General features: G+C 41.1%; 1 protein-coding gene across 34 annotated transcripts in view; it reads right to left on the reverse strand.

The window, feature by feature from the left end:
- Positions 1–20,686, reverse strand: part of DOCK9 (dedicator of cytokinesis 9) — a 279,172-nt gene that overhangs the window by 66,462 nt on the left and 192,024 nt on the right. For 19 of the 34 annotated variants that reach the window (XM_038569938.1, XM_038569936.1, XM_038569928.1 and 16 more), the window contains exons 19-30: positions 20,305–20,397; positions 19,141–19,264; positions 18,477–18,598; positions 17,300–17,386; positions 16,824–16,913; positions 15,050–15,165; positions 14,708–14,777; positions 13,758–13,883; positions 13,099–13,170; positions 4,277–4,423; positions 3,970–4,053; positions 3,177–3,288 (exon numbers count right to left, since the gene is read on the reverse strand). In XM_038569938.1, coding sequence (XP_038425866.1) covers positions 3,177–3,288; positions 3,970–4,053; positions 4,277–4,423; positions 13,099–13,170; positions 13,758–13,883; positions 14,708–14,777; positions 15,050–15,165; positions 16,824–16,913; positions 17,300–17,386; positions 18,477–18,598; positions 19,141–19,264; positions 20,305–20,397 — 1,243 coding nt within the window. Of the gene's footprint in view, positions 1–2,589; positions 2,632–3,176; positions 3,289–3,969; positions 4,054–4,276; positions 4,424–13,098; positions 13,171–13,757; positions 13,884–14,707; positions 14,778–15,049; positions 15,166–16,823; positions 16,914–17,299; positions 17,387–18,476; positions 18,599–19,140; positions 19,265–20,304; positions 20,398–20,686 lie in introns of all 34 variants that reach the window. The other 15 variants (XM_038569910.1, XM_038569906.1, XM_038569905.1 and 12 more) reach the window with 1 other exon arrangement.

Consider the following 20,686-nt stretch of genomic DNA (forward strand, 5'->3'; position numbering starts at 1 on the left):
ACACATATCATTAAAGAAACAATAAATACATATGGTCTATTAAAATATTTTTTACTGCTTGAGTTCATTAATCTGTTTCCCGGTCATGAAAGCCTATATACTCTCATTAAAACCCAATGTGTTTAAAATGAACAAGTTAGCAAATAACCTCTTTATGTTACTATCCATGAATGAAGAACTTATTTAACCTAGAATTTTAAAAAATGTACTCGGGGATCCTGGGTGGCTCAGCAGTTTGGCACCTGCCTTCAGCCCAGGGCGTGATCCTGGAGACCCAGGATCGAGTCCCACATCAGGCTCCCTGCATAGAGCCTGCTTCTCCCTCTGCCTGTGTCTCTGCCTCTCTCTCAATCTCTCTCTGTGTCTGTCATGAATAAATAAATAAAATCTTTAAAAAATAAAAAAATAAATAAAAATAAAAAATATACCCCATACTTCTGCACCTCTAAAAGCAAGTTAACAAAAACTAATGTAAACTAAAACTGAAATTCACAAAGAACCAAACTAAACTAGTTAGTCATCAGCAAGCTAAACGATAAAAAACTGAAAGCTCTTCTGAAGAACAGATAGAAGGAAACATGAAATCTACTGAAGGAGGGTGAATACAAGCGGCTACACATCACTCTAAAGCTTAAATATACCTTTCAGTAAGCTGTAGCTAGGATCTGAATTCTTATACTGAATCCATTACTAGAGGAAAATCTATAGACCCTTTCTTTGGCTTTGAGTCCATATTAGTTCCTTCTAAACCTATCCAAAATACTGACCCAAGTCCTTTGCAGAAGCAAGGGAAAGAGTATTTATCTTTCCAGAATAATCATGTCCCTTGTATGGTTTTTTTAAGCTCAGTTTACCCGCATGACAGTGCACAGCTTGAATTCACATAAAACTCTTAGAAAAAAAAACTATGGGCTAACTGTGCATGTGTGTGCATGCAGAGAAGGGGGAAAGAGTTGAGGAGGGAGTGGATGCAGAATGCTGAAAACATGGGACTCCACTGTCGTAAGGTACGTTATCTATAGGTGACCCACACTCCCCTGCCTAGGGCAGCCCCTCTTGGTACCAAACACCCCGACGATCTCCTAAGAGCATGTATGAGTCGGCTGGGAACCTGAAGGATTTCATGTCCCTCAGTTCTACGGGATAAACAATAGGGCCCTGCGGGGTCCCAGGAAAGGCAGGCAGCAGCACACATTCACCGCCCAGCCACAGGGTAGAAAGGACTATCCCTAGTGTCCCGAGAGAAGAAAGGGAAAGAGTCACAATCTCCAAAGACAGGTGGGCTAGTCATTGACTGCAAGGTGAGGGGAGTGGGACAAGGTCTGGAGTGCAGTCGGGGTCCTGGGAGAGGTTGGGAGGAGATAAGGAAGGCTCTACGTAAGAGGTGCTGAGTGCCTCTCTGGGGAGGAAGAAGAAGATTCCCCAGAGAGGTGGCTGTGGGGGCTGAGTGCCAGGGGTGGGCATGCCATATTTGAGGAGCAGGGAATCAGCAGGAGTGTCTGATGTGTGGGGAGCAGCGGGAAGTAGGACCAGATAGGTGGGCCTGGTTGGATTCAGGATGCCAAATACCCGGTTGTTCCCTCAACCCAGGATGCACAATCCCTGGCTTTCTTTAGACTAACACCTCAAAGCCACCTTCGTGGTAAGGCTTTTCCTGGCCACTCTGTTGCAGATGCTCTGTTGCCCACTTCATACCCACCCCCCTGCTTGCTTTAGTTTTCTCTCCTCAGTCCTCATCACTAACACCACACATACTTCACTTAGGTAAAACAGCCAGGGATTTTCATCCTTGTCCATGACTGCCTCCCAAAGTCACATGCATCCTCTGCATGCCTGGTGCCAGGTAAATACTTGTTGAATGCATGAATGCCAACTCCAGGGCCCCTGCTCCCCTTCTTGCTGCTTAAAGGGCTGTTCAAGTCTATCTTGGGGAAAGATATTTATGTCTCTGAATGAATGCTTTTGTGTGTTTCTCTCTGAGTTTCAGAGGCCATTGATTTGAGGTGTCATTAATAGTTTGGCAGCATCCTTCTGCATTTCCTCTCTTTTAGCCTAACTAATTAACTGCAGGCACATACAAGCCACTAAACTCAGTAGTATTACTTGACAGACCTGACATACTAATTTGATTCATCTGACATACTGAAGACAAAGAAATCTCTAAGAGTTTACTCTCTTCAAACTTTAAGATACAGAACAGTTAAAGACTCAACATGCAAGCATAAAATGCATGTGGAAAGCTTGTGATTTAGGTGACTGCCACCACTACAGACAAGGACTATGCAAATGGTGGAATAATACAGTTTTGGAGCAAAGCAGGGCATTTTGTTTGCTTTGCCTCTTAAAGAGATATCCTACATGACCTAGTGACCCCAGGAGCAAAACCCAGATGCCTCCCAGGGATGTTACAGCAGTCTCTTAGCTACAGTGAGAATAAATTCACTGGTTTATCATGAATTTAAAAACAGATCCAACTATATGGGAAGTGCCTAAATGAAAAGCATATGTAAGCATTTCAGCAATGACTTGCATTCCTTTTCTTTTAAAGGAGGAAAATGCAAGAAAGCAAGCATCACACCCCACACCTACCTACAGGAGTGTCATTTGACTCCACAGTTGGTGAAAGAAAAGCTAATTCATAAGAAAAAAGGAAAAGTGAAACAAATAAAAAATAAACTACAGTAAGTAAAATGGATTTCTATTTAAGCAAAGGAATTTTTCAATGAAAAAAACTCACAATGACATGACCTACAGTCTAATAAGTTTGCTGACAAGTAAGTTCCCATTAACATCTTATCTATAGTTTTTTAAATGGAAAGTTAACAAGAAAAAAAATTAATCAACAAAAATAATCAGAAAATTCTAACATCATATCTGAATCATTTCTCTTTTTTTATTAAAAATGAATGGCTTTGGGCAGCCCGGGTGGCTCAGCGGTTTAGTGCCGCCTTCAGCCCAGGGTGTGATCCTGGAGACTTGGGATGGAGTCCCTCCTCGAGCTCCCTGAATGGGGCCTGCTTCTCCCTCTGCCTGTGTCTCTGCCTCTCTCTCTCTCTGTGTCTCTCATGAATAAATAAAATCTTTAAAAAATAATAATAAATTAAAATAAATAAATAAAATAAAATGAATGGCTTTTTGTGAAGAGACTCAGATTACTGTATGTAAAGATAGATTACCTTGGTATCTCTGAATCCTGCCTTTTCCAAATGGCATCGGTAAATTCAAAGGTATATAATGTTCATGATTGCACACCACACGGAGAAATTCAAACTTGTATTCAAAGAGGGTCTGCAGGAAACAATGGTTAGTGAGTGTTAAATGCCTCACTGAATACTTTATACAGTATGCTAAAAACCCATTAGAAATCATATACTCAGTTGTTAGCTTCTTGACTCTCTTAAAACTGCATGGTCTGGGCTATGTTATAGATTTTAGAATGGCAGTAGGCATTTGTTTGAAAACTGAGAACACATTAATTTCATTAGACAATGTCCTCCATTGACTTAGGACATTTATTATTTATGCTCCTCCTGCTTCAAAAAGGATTTCAGACGACTTATAGAAAAAGACTTAATACAATAAAAAAATGAGTAAGGCAGAGCTTTAAAATAGACAGGCTAGAGAGGAGATAGATAATTCTACCAGAGAAAGACTACATGGTTACTTCTATTACCTTGTTAAATAAACTATGATTTGCAACCCTTTTTTATACTTTTAATTTTGCAGTTGAGAAGTCTTTTCAGTTATTTATGAGAAAATCAGTAAGTATGTTTATTTTAAACTCAGAATTACTCCATCCCTAATACCTTAGACACTAATGCAATTACTAGTTAGTACTAGTTAGTATCTCCAAAAAAGAGGACAAGAGTGCCTCTGGGACAGAAAGAAAACTGTGATGTGAGCCCAGGGAAAGGGTGGGTTTCTGGATGTCCATCAACGAGACAGAACAGTGGGTAACATACACACTACCTTCGGGTCTCCAGGAGCAAAACAGCTGATGTAGTTGTTGATCTGCTTAAAGACAAAGCCCCTGTCCATGAAGGTAAAACATCTCTGCAGAGAAGAAACAAGCCAGAAAGGTAAGTATTTAGGTCCCAGGTTTTGTTTTGTTTTTTTTTTTTTGAAAGTTGGGTTGAAATCAGCATTTACTGTTATTAAGTTTATCCTTTAGCATAAAAATGTGCCCTTGGCATGGACTGAGCACCTTCCAGCAGTCATTGCTGGAATGAACATTTTTGCCACTTGACTGACACTCTCTGCGGCCTGAGGTCCTTACCTTGATGAACACAGCAAGACTGTGATTTGCGTTTTTGGACGCCTCTGGGTTATCTCGAAACTTCTGAGTGATGTGCGGCATCAGCATATTCACAACCGTTTCCACTGCGTGATGATAGGATGCAGGAAATCTCTGGTTTCGCAATAACTAAGAATTTAGAACAAATGTGTATTATTTTTAAAGTTGCAGCCCTCTGGGGGGAAAAATATCTCATCCCTGAGTTCATTTTTTAAAAAAATACAGAGCTCTAATCTTATTTATCTAAAATGAGATAAATTATTCTTTCTTCTCTCAAAATACAGGTATTTTGATACTTCAAATAACTGGTGTGCATTAGACCTAAGACCCTGAATTTCAGCCTGAGAAAGATCCCCTTGGAGGTACTTGTAAAAATGTGGAGTTATGCCTCTACTCCCAGATTCTCATCTGGATACTTTTGGTGGCTTGAACACTTGTACCTCTCAAAAATCTCTTTAGAAAACAGGGGCTCAGGTTTAAGCTTCAGGTATTCAAATGGAAAAGAAACAGATTAGAGACTGTATGTCATCAGTTGAATCTGCTTAGAAATACTCCTCTTCAAATTAACTTTACATAATCTTTTTTCCCATCAGGAACGCTTCCTGATGAAATTACACACAGCTCTCAGCAATTAGCTATCATGGACTGTAGATCTTCCACACATCGGGCGCTGCACCAGTACATGTTTTTATGTGCTTTTTAAAAAAATTCTTAAGAGTTTTAACCCCCATTTCACAGACAGTTGCAGAGGTCAGATAAATGTGTCTTCAGTCACACAACTAACAAGTAACAAAGATTCAAACCCAGATCCACCATGAGGCCAAGAACTGTGTTCTTTCTGCTCTTTGACACTTTGCTTCCAATCACTCACCCAGGTGCCCAATAAATGAGAAAAATTACTGGGAACATGAAATGTGAAGGGGTCTGAATTAGATGCCTCATGATATTTATCCACTCACGCATGTGATTCTAACAGCTTCAACAGGGTGGGGAGAGGGGGTATTTTCATCCCCATTTTACAAATGAGAAAACTGAAACTTAGATTGAATAAGTACTAAGTGAATGTAAGTATCCTTCATTTCCTTCTCCCTTTTAGTGGTGAAACCTCCGGGTTTCACAGGTACACACTGCTGTCCAGGTAGAGACTCTATTTCCTAGCCTAACTTGAGGCCAGAGAAGGGCCATGTGACTGAGTTCTGGCCAATAGGCTATAAGAGGAAGATTATGCCTTTCCCAGCCATGTCCATAAAAGGGGTTGCTTGTTTTGCAAGTCTTCTTTAGCACTGCCTGGAATATGGGGTAGTGGGTGAGCCAGCTTTTCAACCATACGACTGAGGGTGACACCCAGGGCTGGATAACTGGGAAGGAGCTTGAGTCCTGAATGACCCCAAGGGACAAGCTCCCCCACTCTCAGTGCTTCCTACTGGCTTATAATTTTCCAAAAGAGAAACCTTTTGAACCTTTTGCCTTATTTGGTCTGTTTTGCAACAGCCAAACCAGCATCCCAATATCAAAAAAATACTATTTTCTAAAACTAGAATTGAAATCTAATTATTTCTGACATGAAAGCATGCATTATTTTATGCATTAAACACCAGAACCTATTATGAATTTTGAAGTGCCAGCTTTATGATAATCTCAATTCTCAAACCAATAATAAGACAATCTTTGTAAATTTATAAACTCAAGAATCCAGTGAGGGAGGGATCAGATAATAAGTATTTGAAGTTTACCTACATTCAAAATAGAACTGTAAAATTAGAAATCCCAAAGGAATTTTGTTCTATATATGTAAGCAATAACTATATCCTGAGGGGTCATCTTTAATAGATGACCAGTTTCCTGGACCCCAAGCCAGCCACCTTGAACCACCAGGCATGACTGCTTGCTACCTAAGCTGGCTACTCCTTAAAAAAGGTCTCTTAAGAAATACCTAAGGCCTTCATAATGGAGCTTAGTCATGAAGCCACTTACATCATGAAAAGTGGGTGGGAAATTCTATATGGATGGTGGGGTGGGCACCACTTAACCTATTAGTCACTATTATCAAAACCGTATGACTCCCGATGTGATGCGGTTGTACCAGTTATGAAGTATCCTTGCCCAAAAGCAAATCAAACCTAGGTCAAATTGAGCCTCAACATCACTACTAGCTTACAGGAACCATGGAGGACAAAGGACCATGCCACATAACACTGCAAGGTTACAATGTGGGAAATTCTGCAGGACAAATGGCCCATCTACTTCAACAAATACACTGCATTACAAAACAAACAAATGGAGAAGGAACAGTTTGAAAATCCAAGAAACTTCAGAGATATACCAACCACATGCAATGTGCAGACTATGTTTAGATCCTGATTCAGACCAGCCAACTGTAAAATGGCATTTTGAGACACTGAGAAAACTGAATACAGATGGGGTGTCCGATGATAAGGAAGAAATGTGGCTGACTTTGTTGAATGTTATAATGGTAGTGTTTACACCTCTTTCAAAGGCTTTCTCCATTAAAGATGACACACTCAAGTTTTTGCAGATGAAATGATAAAATATTTGGTGATTGCTTTTAAAATACTCTAAAAACAGTGTGAAGGTGGATATATAAAGTCACAATGGCAGCATGCCAGTAACTGTTAAAGATGAGTGACAGCTTCAGTACATAAGACTCATCAAACTTTTCTCTTTCATGTTTACTTAAAAATTTCTATAACAAAAAGTTTTTACTAAAAAGAAAGAAAATGTGGTGAAGAATGGTGGATAATTAACACACCAACCAGCCAGCCAAGCTGCTCAGTGATTAGGGGTCAACTCAGTGCTTTTGAAGATGAAATGAAGCTCTCCCTGCCGTGACAAATAGCTATTATCTGGAGTCCTAATTTGGCAACAGGACAGCGAGGTAAGACACATCTCAAGGTGACAAAGACCAAAGTAATTAGACGTTGTTATAGGGATTACTATACAGTGAAATGGAAGAAAATGATCTAGGATAATAGGCTGCTGTGCAAGGTGGTGAGTATAGAAGCGCTAGTTCAGAGGAGGGGACACTGAGACATGAGACACTTGTCAGCCAGACAAAACCCCTACTCCTGACCATGTCCTGCAGTGAGATCTCCTCCTGGGGCTGTTGCGGCATCCCCAGTGGTCACCACCATCTGCTCCTCCGACCAATGCTGAAATGTAGGGTCTGCCTGCCTAGTGCCTATCCACACCAGATCAGCCCCCTTCAGCGGACCTGCTGTGCCCCATGCCCCCCACCCCTGCTGTGAGCCCCACCCCTCTGTGCCGTCCTGCTGGCTGCTTGGCTCCTGCCACCCGACCCCTGGCCTGAGTGGGATCTCCCTGATGAGAGATCTCAACATTCAGCAGTGCTGAGAAGGGCCCTAGGAGCCCCGCTGCTAACAGCCAGTCTGTAGACACCAGCGACAGGCTCCACCACATCCATCACATCTTGTCTGGGCCACAACAGCGGCTGCTACCCAAATCACTGCTTCTTGTGCAAGGGAGCATTCAAATGTTTAGTTCTCTTTTTCTTACTGTGTTCTTCCACTCCTTAGGGGTTAGAGAACTCTCTTTCCTACAAGCTATATTATGGCTCACTGAGATACAATAAATAAGTCTATTAGCTAATAAACTTCATTTTCCTGGCCTTCCCTGGGCATGAGCTCTTTCTCCCACCTCATGCTCATTGTTTTCTCCCTAAATGTGGCATCCTTCCAGGTCAAGTTCCACCCAAACCTCCACATTGATCTATCATTTTGGAGCTCACACATACATCTCTTTCATTGTTCTTTAACTGTGCCCAGCTGCCAGGCTGTCTTCTTCCTCCCAGGACTATATCAGCTTCAAGGCTGATGGTACACCATCTATGCCACTTGCATATCTCCTCTGTGCTCTGTGCATAGTGAACAACTGCTCCAAACCTGTGCTCATGGATGGAGGTATGGATATTCACATTCTGCCATCATGTGTGTACACTGGTTACAAACACAGTTAGGAGAAGTGTAGGCAGTCTATTTAGGACAAGAACCATACCATTCTTTGCCTGCTTTTCAGTTGAACACTCTTTCCTTGCTCAATTGAGGCAGGAAATGGTTGACAGCTAAACACCTAAGGTTATATATTCATCCTATCCTATGCCACATTTTCCAACTTCCATGAAATACACCTGTGGAATGCTAGCAATTTGGCTGGATTCAATGTGGGAGGAGAGGAAATTCAAAAAAAGTCTGCTGAAATTACAGCTACTAAATATAAGTGATAGAAAAGAAACACCTAAAATGTGTTGAGCCTGGAGGCAGAGTGGGGTTCAGAATTGGGAACTCCTTAGTAGGCCTTGACAAGGTCTGTTTTATATTTTCCTCCTGAAAACTACTTATTGTAAATTCCAAGCACATGTCACCCATGGAACACTTGAATCTGCACAGTCATATGTAATCAATCCAAACTCCGCAGGTCCAACTGTGGTAGTAAAGAAATTGTCTATTTTATTTTATTATTTTATTTTATTTTATTTATTTTATTTTATTATTTTATTTTATTTTATTATTTTATTTTATTTTATTATTTATAAGACTTTATTTACTTATTCATGAGACACACACACACACACACACACACAGAGGCAGAGACACAGGCAGAGGGAGAAGCAGGCTCCCTTTAGGGAGACCGATATGGGGACTTGATCCCGGGATCCCAGGATCATGCCCTGAGCCAAAGGTAGATGCTCAACCACTGAGCCACTCAGGCATCCTAGGAAATTGCTTATCTTAGATACTAGTTCAAAGGGAGGCTATGATTCACAGCCTTTATAAGCAAATGCGACAAAGTGTAGTTCAACTGGCTGGGATAGGAAGGTGGACACATGTGGCCGTGTCCATCTTCAGCAAGAGTATAGCATTAGAAGCAAGCCCACCAGCATGCACCTTTCACAGGAGCATCTCCTTCTATGGAAATATACACCAGATGGAATGACCCCATTACCAGTGAGAGTGGACACTGCAGGCCTCAGCTCAACATACTATGCTTCCAAATGCTGATCCATGCTAAACATTCTTGGGATGGGCATTGCAGTGAAAGCATTATCTGGCTCTCGTGTGAATCTGTGGCCCAGGTGCCCTACTAGGCAGATGTGTGCCTGGTTATGGCATTTTAAGAAAGACTCACAGTGAGGAAAAAAAACAAGGTCAGGATTATAAACACACTGGATTTACTAATAATACTCAGTCTAAAAGTATAAAAATTCTGCAGGAATTTGATAATGATTCTGGAAATCACAAATGGCACAGGAATGGTGAATATGAACTTCTTCAATCAATTCAGAACACCAGGATCAGAGACTAGGATATGTAATTCTTAAGATGCAAATAAAGACAAACATAAAAATAACTAATCCAAACATGTAAAATTCATTATTCCTCAGATATGAGGCAAAATGAATAAAACCTTAAAAATATGTGTGAAGTTCCTAGATCAATAATGTGTGATTCAGGGAAGCAGTGGCATGGTGGCAAGTGACGCGGAAGTCCGAGGGTAGCCCTCTAAAAGTGAAATGTTAAGACTCTCCAAAGTGGGAAGTAAGTATTTTGAATCTCTTTTTATAGTAAATTATCTTATGGCTAAGCCCTCTCCTTTTAGCTGTCAGTGTTTGTTTTTACGATGGATAACAATTTTTTTAAATAAAATACTTCTAAAAACTCTCTGAATATCCTTTTAGGACCAAGATATAATTAACTTACAGAAAAGGTTGTACATGGTAGCATTTGAGCATTCTGTTCTAAAGAGTTTCAAAAACAGGACTCCTGGGTCGCTCAGTTGGTTGAGCACCTGACTTCAGCTCAAGTCATGATCCTGGGGTCCTGGGATCGAGTCCCATGTCGGTCTCCCTGCTCAGTGGGGAGTCTGTTTCCCCCCCCCTGTCTTTCCCCACTGCTCGTTTTCTCTCTTTCTGTCTCTGACTCATCCTCTCTCAAATAAATAAATACAATCCTTAAAAAAAATAAAAATAAAGAGTTCCAAAAACAAACTATTTCCCAGAGGTGCTGGAGAATTAATTTATCCATCATAAAAACAAACACTGACAGCTAAAAGGAGAGGGTTTAGCCATAAGATAATTTACTATAAAAAGAGATTCAAAATACTTACTTCCCACTTTGGAGAGTCTTAACATTTCACTTTTAGAGGGCTACCCTCGGACTTCCGCGTCACTTGCCACCATGCCACTGCTTCCCTGAATCACACATTATTGATCTAGGAACTTCACACATATTTTTAATAAGGCTAGAAAGGGCAGGATATCTGGGAGAAGCTAATTCTGACTCTAGCATGAGTTCTAGGCTCTGCTCAGTTGTGTGACCCTTGGCATGCACCTCATGGGTCTATACTCCATCTCAACCTCTGTGGCATATGGGAGGAGTTGGATCAGAAGGCAGCTTTCAGGTCCCTACCATCCCTAAATTTCTATGGTTTAATTTGGCATCTTGAGAAAAAAAACACATGCAATTAAATTACTCTATTAAGGGATCCCTGGGTGGTTCAGTGGTTTAGCACCTGCCTTTGGCCCAGGGCGTGATCCTGGAGTCCCGGGATCAAGTCCCACATCAGGCTCCCTGCATGGAGCCTGCTTCTCCCTCTGCCTGTGTCTCTGCGCCTCTCTCTCTCTCTCTCTCTCTCTTTCTGTGTGTGTGTCTCTCATGAATAAATGAAAGTCTTAAAAAAATAAAAATTAAAAATTACTCTATTAAAAAAAAATTACTCTATTAATTTTGTATCACAGTTCTCAGAAAGAGATGTTACTGGTACTTCTGTGGGAGTTTCAAAAGTGTTCATTACCTCTTTGACCATTGCTCCCATGATCTAGTTGTGTACTTTCCCACCTAAACTCTGTGAAGGCACAAACCACGCCACACTTAACTTTGTAACCCTTGAGCCTGCATATAAGTAAGGGATCTCCATGAATACTTTCTAAATAAAGCAGTTATATTTTTAAATATACCCAAGCCACCAGTCTTTCTCAAGTGATTACATTTATTCAGAGCCGAAAATAATGAAAAATCCACTGAGGCCTTGTTACAGACTGAATTTTGTCTCCTTGAAATTCGTATGTTGAAGTTCTAACCCACAGTCTCTCAGAATAGGACTGTATTTCGAGACAGGGTCTTTAAAGAGGTAATTAAGTTAAAACAAAGTCATTAAGGTGGGCCTTAATCCAACAGGACTGGTATCCTTATAAGAAGAGGAGATTTGGACACAGACACGTACCAAGGGAAGACAATACACAGACACAGGGAGAAGGCAGCCATCTACAAGCCAAGGAGAGACGCCTCAGAAACCAACCCTACAAATACCTTGATCTCAGACTTCTAGCCTCCAGAATCATGTGGAAATCTATTTCTTTTGTTAAAGCCACCCAGGCTGTGGTACTCACTATGGTAGCTCAAGCAAACTAAGACATGCCTATAGCTTATCCTGCATATGACATTTTTAACAGAAAAGTCCTATATCCATACAACTTGCATGTGTGCACGCATGCGTGTGTGTGTGTATGTGCATGCATGCACACACACTTAGCTGCATACTGCCAAGTAGACAATCTGCTAGGTTTTTAACTTGGCAGGCTATTCTGGCATGATTTAGATGGTACATTACTCTGTGGAAAGCAGGGCCCACCGCCATCTGGCATCTCCCCGTGTACTAAAACTGGAATTAAAAGAAAAAAAAAAAGAAGGAAACCACCTGGTCAGGCACCAGTGTCCGCTCTACTAGAGAAAGTGTGGCTTTTGGTTCTGAGCTGCCAACCTTCTGCCTGACAAAATCCAGCAGCCTTTCCCAAGGCTTTTTTGGAGAGTCCAGATCCCTGGTCCAGGGGGCCTAGATCTTCACCCTCCCTCCCTGGGGTTCCCCCCTCTCCTCCCCTCATTCTTTGTGAAAGACTGCTGGGCACCATGACCTGCTTCCTGAGGGCCTCCTGTTCTGCAGGAGACTCAAGACCCTGCACAATGCAATGCAGAGAGAATTCATAGTCACAATTGCAACTCCAAGAGTATGCGCATCTCAAAAGGGACTCTCACATGACCACTGTGTTTACCACATTAGAATCTTAGCAAAATGTATCTACGCTGAGCCTCAGACAGCCAGCAGTGGCCAGTCATACATAGACAGGCATTAGTCCAGAGAGGTCTAAAGGTAGAGACTATAGGTACCTCAGGATACCTTTAGCCTGGGGGCCCAAAGTGTTACACATACCCAGGCATCTTGGGAGTAGGGAGGAGAGAAAAGAGGAGCCTGAGTTATCTCAGAATCCATTCATTGCTTCCAGAGAATGTGAAGTGGCATCAGACAATCTATTCTCATCTAAGTCCCTGAGAAAGGTCTACAATGTTCAAGACTGGGTAACTACATTTAAAATAAATGCTTAGACTGCTACTCTCATTTCAAAAGACTTGAAGACTTCTGAGCAATACAAAGGAAAAGAGAGAGTTTTCTTTGGACTTAGTAACATGTGCTTCAGGAAAATGGGCTTTGGAGCCAGACTGGTCTCAAAACCTGGCCCCTTCCAGTCGCTAGAGGTGTGGCCTTACCAAGAGACTCACTCCAGTCTCTGTTTCTTCATCTATAAAATGAAGGGTAGTACTTTATGACAGCCCAATGGCTTCATTACTTGGAACAAAATGCTTTCTCACTTGGAAAACACTTAGAACTGTACTGTAACGGGCACACAGAAAGCATTCATGAATGTTAGCTAAAAACGTGACAAAAAGACCTTCCCCTAAGAGCCACCACAAAAGCCCTGATACAAAGCGACATACCTTAACTTTGGAGTTCTCTATCAAATGCTGAGCCATGGATTTTATCAAAACGTCAAAGAAAAACCATGAATACTGAAAGAAAAAAAAAAGATCCCAGTGAGAAAAACAAATTAGAAGGTGAGATGTCTACTCTCTTAGGTTGGTAATGTTACAGACACAAAACAGGTGTGACCTCAAAACAGGGCCAAACCTCTTGGTAAATTATTAACAGACCAGAGGTGTGTGGCAGCTGTTCTCTTGCTTTTGCATGTCCAACAAAAAATTGTATCCCACAAGGAAGCTGGACGCATATGCTCAGCATGGCACAAACCAACAAGAGGCACCACTGGATTAGATTTGTGATCTTTCCTCTTGGCTGAGCCTCGCCTGCTGATGCTGCCTTTTTAATCTTCAACTCGGTATCCTCCACTCATTTCAGTATAATGACTTCTTAAAACTCAAGAGCCTGTGAAACGTTAAATATAGTAATATTTTGATAGAAGCACAAGTATAAGCAGCAAAGTTGGTCTCAAAGAACTAACTCTTTACCCCTTTATAGGAGGTGGGGACGGTCTCTGAAAGCGCACAAGAAGGGTAAACTGATCAGGTTATGGTGTTTGGATTTTCTTCCATCGATTTCAATACTGCAGAGCCACACTAGCCCCCACCCCCCGAAATACCTTAAGTAGTTTGTTGCTGGTGAGAAAGTCAGCAGAAGGCTTGAGAATTGTGGTCATGGCTTTTGTCAGTTCTTCATGCACGGTCTTGTATTCAGAAGCAATGTACGGCTCAGCCTTGTAAGCATACTTTGAAGAAAAGGGAAAGATACTTTAATGTCTCAGTTATCCAAGATGGGCTGAAAAGCAGGAGGCTCCAAGGGATGGCAGTAAGGGACTGAGGTACAAATGCAGGGTGGGAGAGGAAGGTGTGGAAACAGGAGGGAAGGGTGACATAAAGAGGGAGCCCAGGATACCTTCAGGGAACCCATTATAACATGGAACCACCCATTAGTGGTCCTCCAGCCCACAACTCCACCTCCCAGGAACTTCAAAGAATGTGTCACCCGACACTGGGTGACTCGATCCCACAGCTATAATTTATAGTGATGTCTAAGACTAAATGGAACATATGTAACTTTTCAGAATGGTGATCACCACTCTGTTCACCAAATAGTATTACATAAACAAAGAACCTGTTGATATTCATCCTAATGACATGTCTTGCTGTCCTACATCGTTATCTAATTTGACGGTGGCCAGAGCTAACCTCCTCTCAGGAGAAGCAGTTTTACTACAAATCTTAATTGGTAAAAAGAAAAATGAAAACAATAGTACTATACCAAAGGCCTAGCAAAAGGGACTTAAAATTCTTTAAAATTCCATGTTATTATTATTCACAAAACCCATTAAGAGAAACGTGCGTTGAAAAATAAGACTAAGTAAATAAATTAATTGCCCCTCTTTGAACTTCTTCTCGTTCAGGTATAAGTACTGACTACAGGTATAGAAGAGAAAGTAGAGATACTCAATTTCACCCCAAAATAACTAGATTTTTTTTTTAAAATGAGACCTTAGAAGGAAAATTGGAGAGCCACAGATTTAAATGATTGGGGACAGTTTATTTTACATACCTTAACATATGACCTCAAGTGGCTCTCCAATCCTTCCTCATGGCACTGGGCAACCACATGAATAATGACCCTACACACCACAGGAATGAATAAAGCAATGAATAGTAATGTGAAAATGAACACATTTCATTATTACACAGTAGTTGTAGAACAATGATGATGCTATTGGCACCACAGGAAACAAGGAAACGAGGAATTAGATGGGGTCCCTACTCATGGGATCAAAAGAAATTTCTTAAATATAATGGTCAACACATACTAGCATCCCAGATATGTATGACCGTGCTCCAAATGTGGACAGATTGAAAGGGAAGAAGGTATCCGTCGATCCACTTCTCTTACCGTGTCACATTGACAGCGACTTCCTCCTGGGTTGCTCTGGTGAGGACTCGGAATAGTTGGTTTAGGATGGTGGGCAAGAAGGCGATCATCACGTGGCCTTCCATCGCATGCAGGCTCTACAGACAAAGAATGGCATTCGTGTCATCTTCTTAAAAGGAAACCAACCCCAAGCAATTTCCACTCAGTTTCAAACAAGCATGGAAGACGTTTATCTAAAACAGTGGAAGGCCATGGCGGGCAGAATAAGGGACAAAGATGTTCACATCCTAATCCCCAGAACATGTGAATATGTTACATGGCTAAAGGGAATTAAGGCTGCTAATTGGCTGGGCTTAAGATAGAAGGACTCTTCTGGATAATCCAGGTGGACCCAAAGTCATTACAAGGGTCGTTAAAGTCAGAAGAGGGAAGCAGAAGGGGAGAGTCAGGGGAGACGTGCCTAAGGAAAGAATGGTCAGAGATGCAACATTGTTGGCTTTGTGGTGGAGGAAGGGGGCACACGCAAAGGAATGAGGGAAACCTTCAGAAGCAGAGAAAGGTCAAGTAAGATTCACCCCCAGAGTTTCCAGAAAGGAACTCAGCCATGTTAACAACATCTTGATTTGAGCTCAGTGAAGCCTGTGTCGGATTTTGGACCTACAAAGGTGTAAGAAAATAAATCTGTGTTGTTGAAGTCACCAAGTTTGTGGCAATTTGTTATAGCAGCAATAGAAAACTAATACAAAGGCTCTTCTTAAAGTCACATGGCTCTCTGTGAGGTACCTAAAAGGGCACTTGGCCAACCTGTGATTTCAGAACTCCCACTCCATGTTCCTTGCTGAAATCAAACGAACTTGTATTCCATTTCTCACATTTTTTTTTTTTAAGATTTATTTATTTGAGAGAGAAACAGAGAGAGAGCATGCAGAGTGAGGGGCAGAAGGAGAGAATCTCAAGCAGACTCCCTGCTGAGTGCAGAGGTTGATGCAGGATTCAATCCCAGGACTCCAAGATCATGACCTCAGCTGAAATCAAGAGCTAGTCACTTAACTGACTGAGCCACTCAGGTGCCCTCATTTTTCACGTTTCTTATATTTTGTCCCCATGCCTAGAATGCTCTTTTAGCTAACTCTCCTTTTTAAAAACACTCTCCTTGAACCGCATTCTGGATAAGGCTCCCCTAGAGAAACCCCATCTTGCTCTTACCATTCCATGACACTGGGAGTCTCCAACCCCTGTACAACACTGGGGTCAGTTATGTGCATTCTTTTTGTTTTTTTCATTCCCTGCCCTCTCACTCCCCAGCAGCATGTATTCTCCAAAGTTATCTCCTACAGTGAACTAAAAATTAATTAATGTTGGGACTTAGGCTTCTTCACTGCTTATGTGCCTATTACTGTGCTCTACAGCTGGGGAGCACTCCACAGATAGGGCCTGTGAGTGAGTGATCTATGCAGAGAACAATGTGTTTTGGATTGGGCCTAAAAACAGTATAATATACATGGGATGAGAATGAAGGCAGGAGTTGTCTTTCTTTTATCTTCTTTTTATTTTTAAATTAAGTTTTTAATTTTAAGATCAGTATAGTTAACATATAGTGTTCTGGACTTGTCCTATTTCTGAGTCCACTTTTTACCACCATCTAAAACCACAAATAAGCTATCAATGTGAGAGTATCTAGTAAGAGCATTCTTCGAAGGTTCCCAAGTGGTAAGAACAACACTCACCACCAGAAAGAAAACCCAGCCTACTCTGAACTCATTAGAAAGGGGTCACTAAAGAAGTCATCTGATACCTTAAGGTATTTTACAAGTTCACTCCCTAAGGCTTGGGCTCCAGATTCAGTTTTCTGGCAGTACTGGAAAAAATTATGTAAATGCTGATCCTGGGAGAAAAAAAAGAAGAGAAAGAAATAAAGTCTATTAGCATAATGCTGTAGAAATAGGAGTATCTGCTTCTCGCAGCATGCATGTTTTATTTAGACTATGCAACTGATCATATAAAGATGAAAACATCAAGGAGATAAAAATAAATTTTAAAAAAGATTTCAAAGATCCTCCAACCAAAGAAGAAATTGTTGAGAAATGTTACTTATACTGTTCACTTATATCTGAACATATGAGCACCTTATAATGTACTTTCTTCAACGAAAGGCCTCTAGAGTACAAATACATCCATATAACATATCAATTAGGATTTCACTTTGCCAAAAAAATCATGCAAACTCATTCACTGAGCAATCACTGCTAATGCTAATAGGATAGTACATACCTGAGTATACACTGTGGAAACCAGATGAGTTGAAACCTTCAGCAGTGGCTTGCTTCCTTCTACCCATTTAATTTCTGGACCATAATGCTGAAAAGGTATGGAAGGGGGGTGTGGAAATCCCAACATATTAGCCACCTTGGCTTCAAACACCATGTTCACTGAGGGGACTGATGAGGTGTCACAGGCCCAAGCAGAATCAGTGACTTAGTAGTTACAGCTGGCTCACAGTAGGGATGCAACCAGTCTTAATTTCCACTTACTTTCTTCCTCCAAGTACAGCACTCTCCTTACTGGATTTTCTAAATTATCTTCTGTTTAGTTGTGGCTATAGAACTACTATCCGTTTGAGAGGGAAAGAATACTTTTTCATCAACGATTTAACCAAACTGGAGCTCAGGATCCTTAAAGTGATGGCAGAAGATACTGCATCCAGCAAATAGGACAGGAGAAGAAGTCCTAACAGGGTAAAGAGCCAATCATCTGTGTGTGCTTATTTTGATTTCTGAAACGTCCTTTTTCTTTGTTCAGACTAGCAATTTTAACTGTTATATGATTTCCCCTGGTTTTGGAATATTTTGATTGTCCATAACATGGACCCAGAACTGGCAGTACTTAAATGCACAGAAACAATAAAAAGCCATTTAAAATGAAATGAAACCTTATCTCAGCATGTTATAAAACTGAAGTCTATAAAATTTAAGATGTCAAAAAAAATGCAAAACCAACTAACCAATTGGGAAAATCTAAGAAAATTCAGGCTTTAATGAATCAGAAAATGTCTTAGAATGGGCTGCCCTGTAGGTAAGATTTGTTACTAGATTTACTCTAGGCTGGAAGACAATTCCTAATAGTCTGCGTGACTCTAAGAACACATCCTTACTTAAGCATGGGCTAGTTTGCAGCGAAAAACTTCTACTTCATCCAGTTTCTCCAATCTCCACGTCTCTATTCCCCTGCTGAGGTACTGCTAGGTCAGGGCTTCTAAAACTGTAATTCTAAAGTGTGCTGTTAATAGCACTGCCTTTCACTGGCCTATGTTTACTTGAAAATGAATAACTAAAATCAAAATGTTGGGACCAGGAAAAATACTGTGTGCTTTTTTTATGTTATTCTTGCTCTAACTGATTTTTCATGTTTTCTGAAGTTACCGGGATAAATCAATCTTAAAGTTCTATACCCTGCCCATCCCGAGCTCCTGGTAGCCAAGGTAGCCAGATGGGAGATTGGCTGAGACAGGAACATGCTGTTCACTAGTCACCACCCTTCCATCCTTCAGGAGAGGAAGCCAGGAATATCCAACTGTTGAAACAAAGCACAAAACACTTCACTGTTGGTGTTCGAAAACGTATCAAAGAAAGTCAATGCTACTAAACTGCCTGATCTTTAAGGCCCTGAATCTAGTCTTTGCAGAACATTGTCTACAACATTACTTTGGCCTCTTTGGGATTACAATTTCAAAATGATCTTTCAGAAAAATTTACATATGCAAGCCCCAGCATGCTACCTTCATAAATTTCATCTAAAAACTCTGCAAAGGGGCTTCTGGGTAGCTCCTAAGCATCTGCTTTTAGGCTTCAGTCATGATCTCAGGGTCCTGAGATTGAGTCCCACGTCAGGCTCCCTGCTCCACGGGGTGGCAGTGGGGGTGTGTGGTCTGCATGCCCCTCACTTTCTGCCCCTCCTCCCACTCATGCTCTCCCCTTTGTCTCTCAAATAAATAAAATCTTTTAAAAAATTAAAAATAAAAACTCTGAAAGAGGATGAGGATTCTGAATCAAAATACAATTTAAGAACCTAAGATGTAAGTCATAAAGAGTCAAAGGAATGACGAAATCCCAAACCTTGTGTTTCAACCACATCCTTCTTCTTCGTGCTTCCTTTACTTGAACTATCACAGCTGACATGGAAAAATGTGAACAGCAAGTGGTGCTTTCCATGCAGCTGGGTGGGCAATTCTATTTTGATCTGCAAGGAAGACCAAAATAACAATCTTTTTAATATCTGAAAACAAAATCTCGATGAAAGTGGCTACACGATGCATAACCCTGTGCATGCATGAGCATACATTTGGTCTCCAAACTGATATTAACATTTGTGGTCAGAGAAAGCAGAGAACATAGACAGTGCTAAAGAAATGGATCCATACACCACTGTCATGGTCTGAATGTGCAAGTCCCTACTCCCAACACTCAAATGCATTTGTTGAAATCCTAACCCCCTCCAATGTGATAGTATTTGGAGGTGGGGTCTTTGGGGGTGGATCAGGTCATAAGGATGGAGCCCCCATGAATGGGATTAATGTTCTTATATCTAAGAGAGCCACCCCCCTGCCCCAGCCTTCCCACCATGTAAGGATACAATTGAGTCTGTGACCAGGAGGGAGTTGGCCCTCACCCAGCCATGCTGGCATCCTGACCTAGGACTTTAGCTTCCAGAACTGTGAACAGTAAATGTCTGCTCTTTACAATCTACCCAGTCTGGTATTTGTTCTGGCTACTGAACAGACTGAGAACATTCACTGACTAGAAACGAGAGAGTTGGTATGTCAACTCTAGAAAGAACTAGAAACATAACATCAACCATTACATTAACCAGGATAGGACATTTAAAAGCAGGATTCTTATAGTAGTTTTAATGAACTACACTATGATTCTATATAAAGAAACCCAATAATGAGAAAGAAAGATTCTCAGGTCCAACAAAGGTAACTATACTTAAGTATGAACTTGAAAGAAAATATGTCAGAATATCAATCGTAGTAGTAACAGAGGAGAGATTTTTGACTTTTTCTTTTCTATTATCAGCATTTTCCAAGTTTTTGGAATAAATGTTACTTTTTGTAATTAGAAAAGATGTAAAATAAATACTTCAACATTTAGTTCTAGTACTGTAATTCTAGTATAGCATGCAGTTTCTTTTGTTTTTTTTGCTTTATTAAGCACAGAATTCAGAGTTTCCTTTAAAACTGGTTAACTGGGTTTTCCCATGAAAACCCCTTGGCTTACCTCATCATAAAATTCTGGGTTTTGGTGATGGTGTAAAACCGCAGCAAAGGCGCTTCTTGTGAACACTGGCCCACCAGGTCTGCCATAAATGCACTAAGTAAGAGTTAGCAAAGGAAGACACCAGTATTTAATTAACAGAATAAGAAATTAAACTCAGATGTGTTGTCAAGAGGCATTTCTACAGCATAAACTTATAACCCCCTCCAAAAGATTTCTTCTACCTAAGAGACTCCAGGCCCCTCAGATCCCCTACTTCACGGTCCAACCCATCCTCCAGCCCACTTCCCAGCATCACTTCCCCTGCCAGGCACACACACCTGTCCTGGTTGTAACTAGACTACACCTTACCCATAGTCACCTATCATACCTGCATGCCTGTGCT

This window comes from Canis lupus, chromosome 22 (assembly GCF_011100685.1).
Source record: "Canis lupus familiaris isolate Mischka breed German Shepherd chromosome 22, alternate assembly UU_Cfam_GSD_1.0, whole genome shotgun sequence".
NCBI lineage: Eukaryota > Metazoa > Chordata > Mammalia > Carnivora > Canidae > Canis > Canis lupus.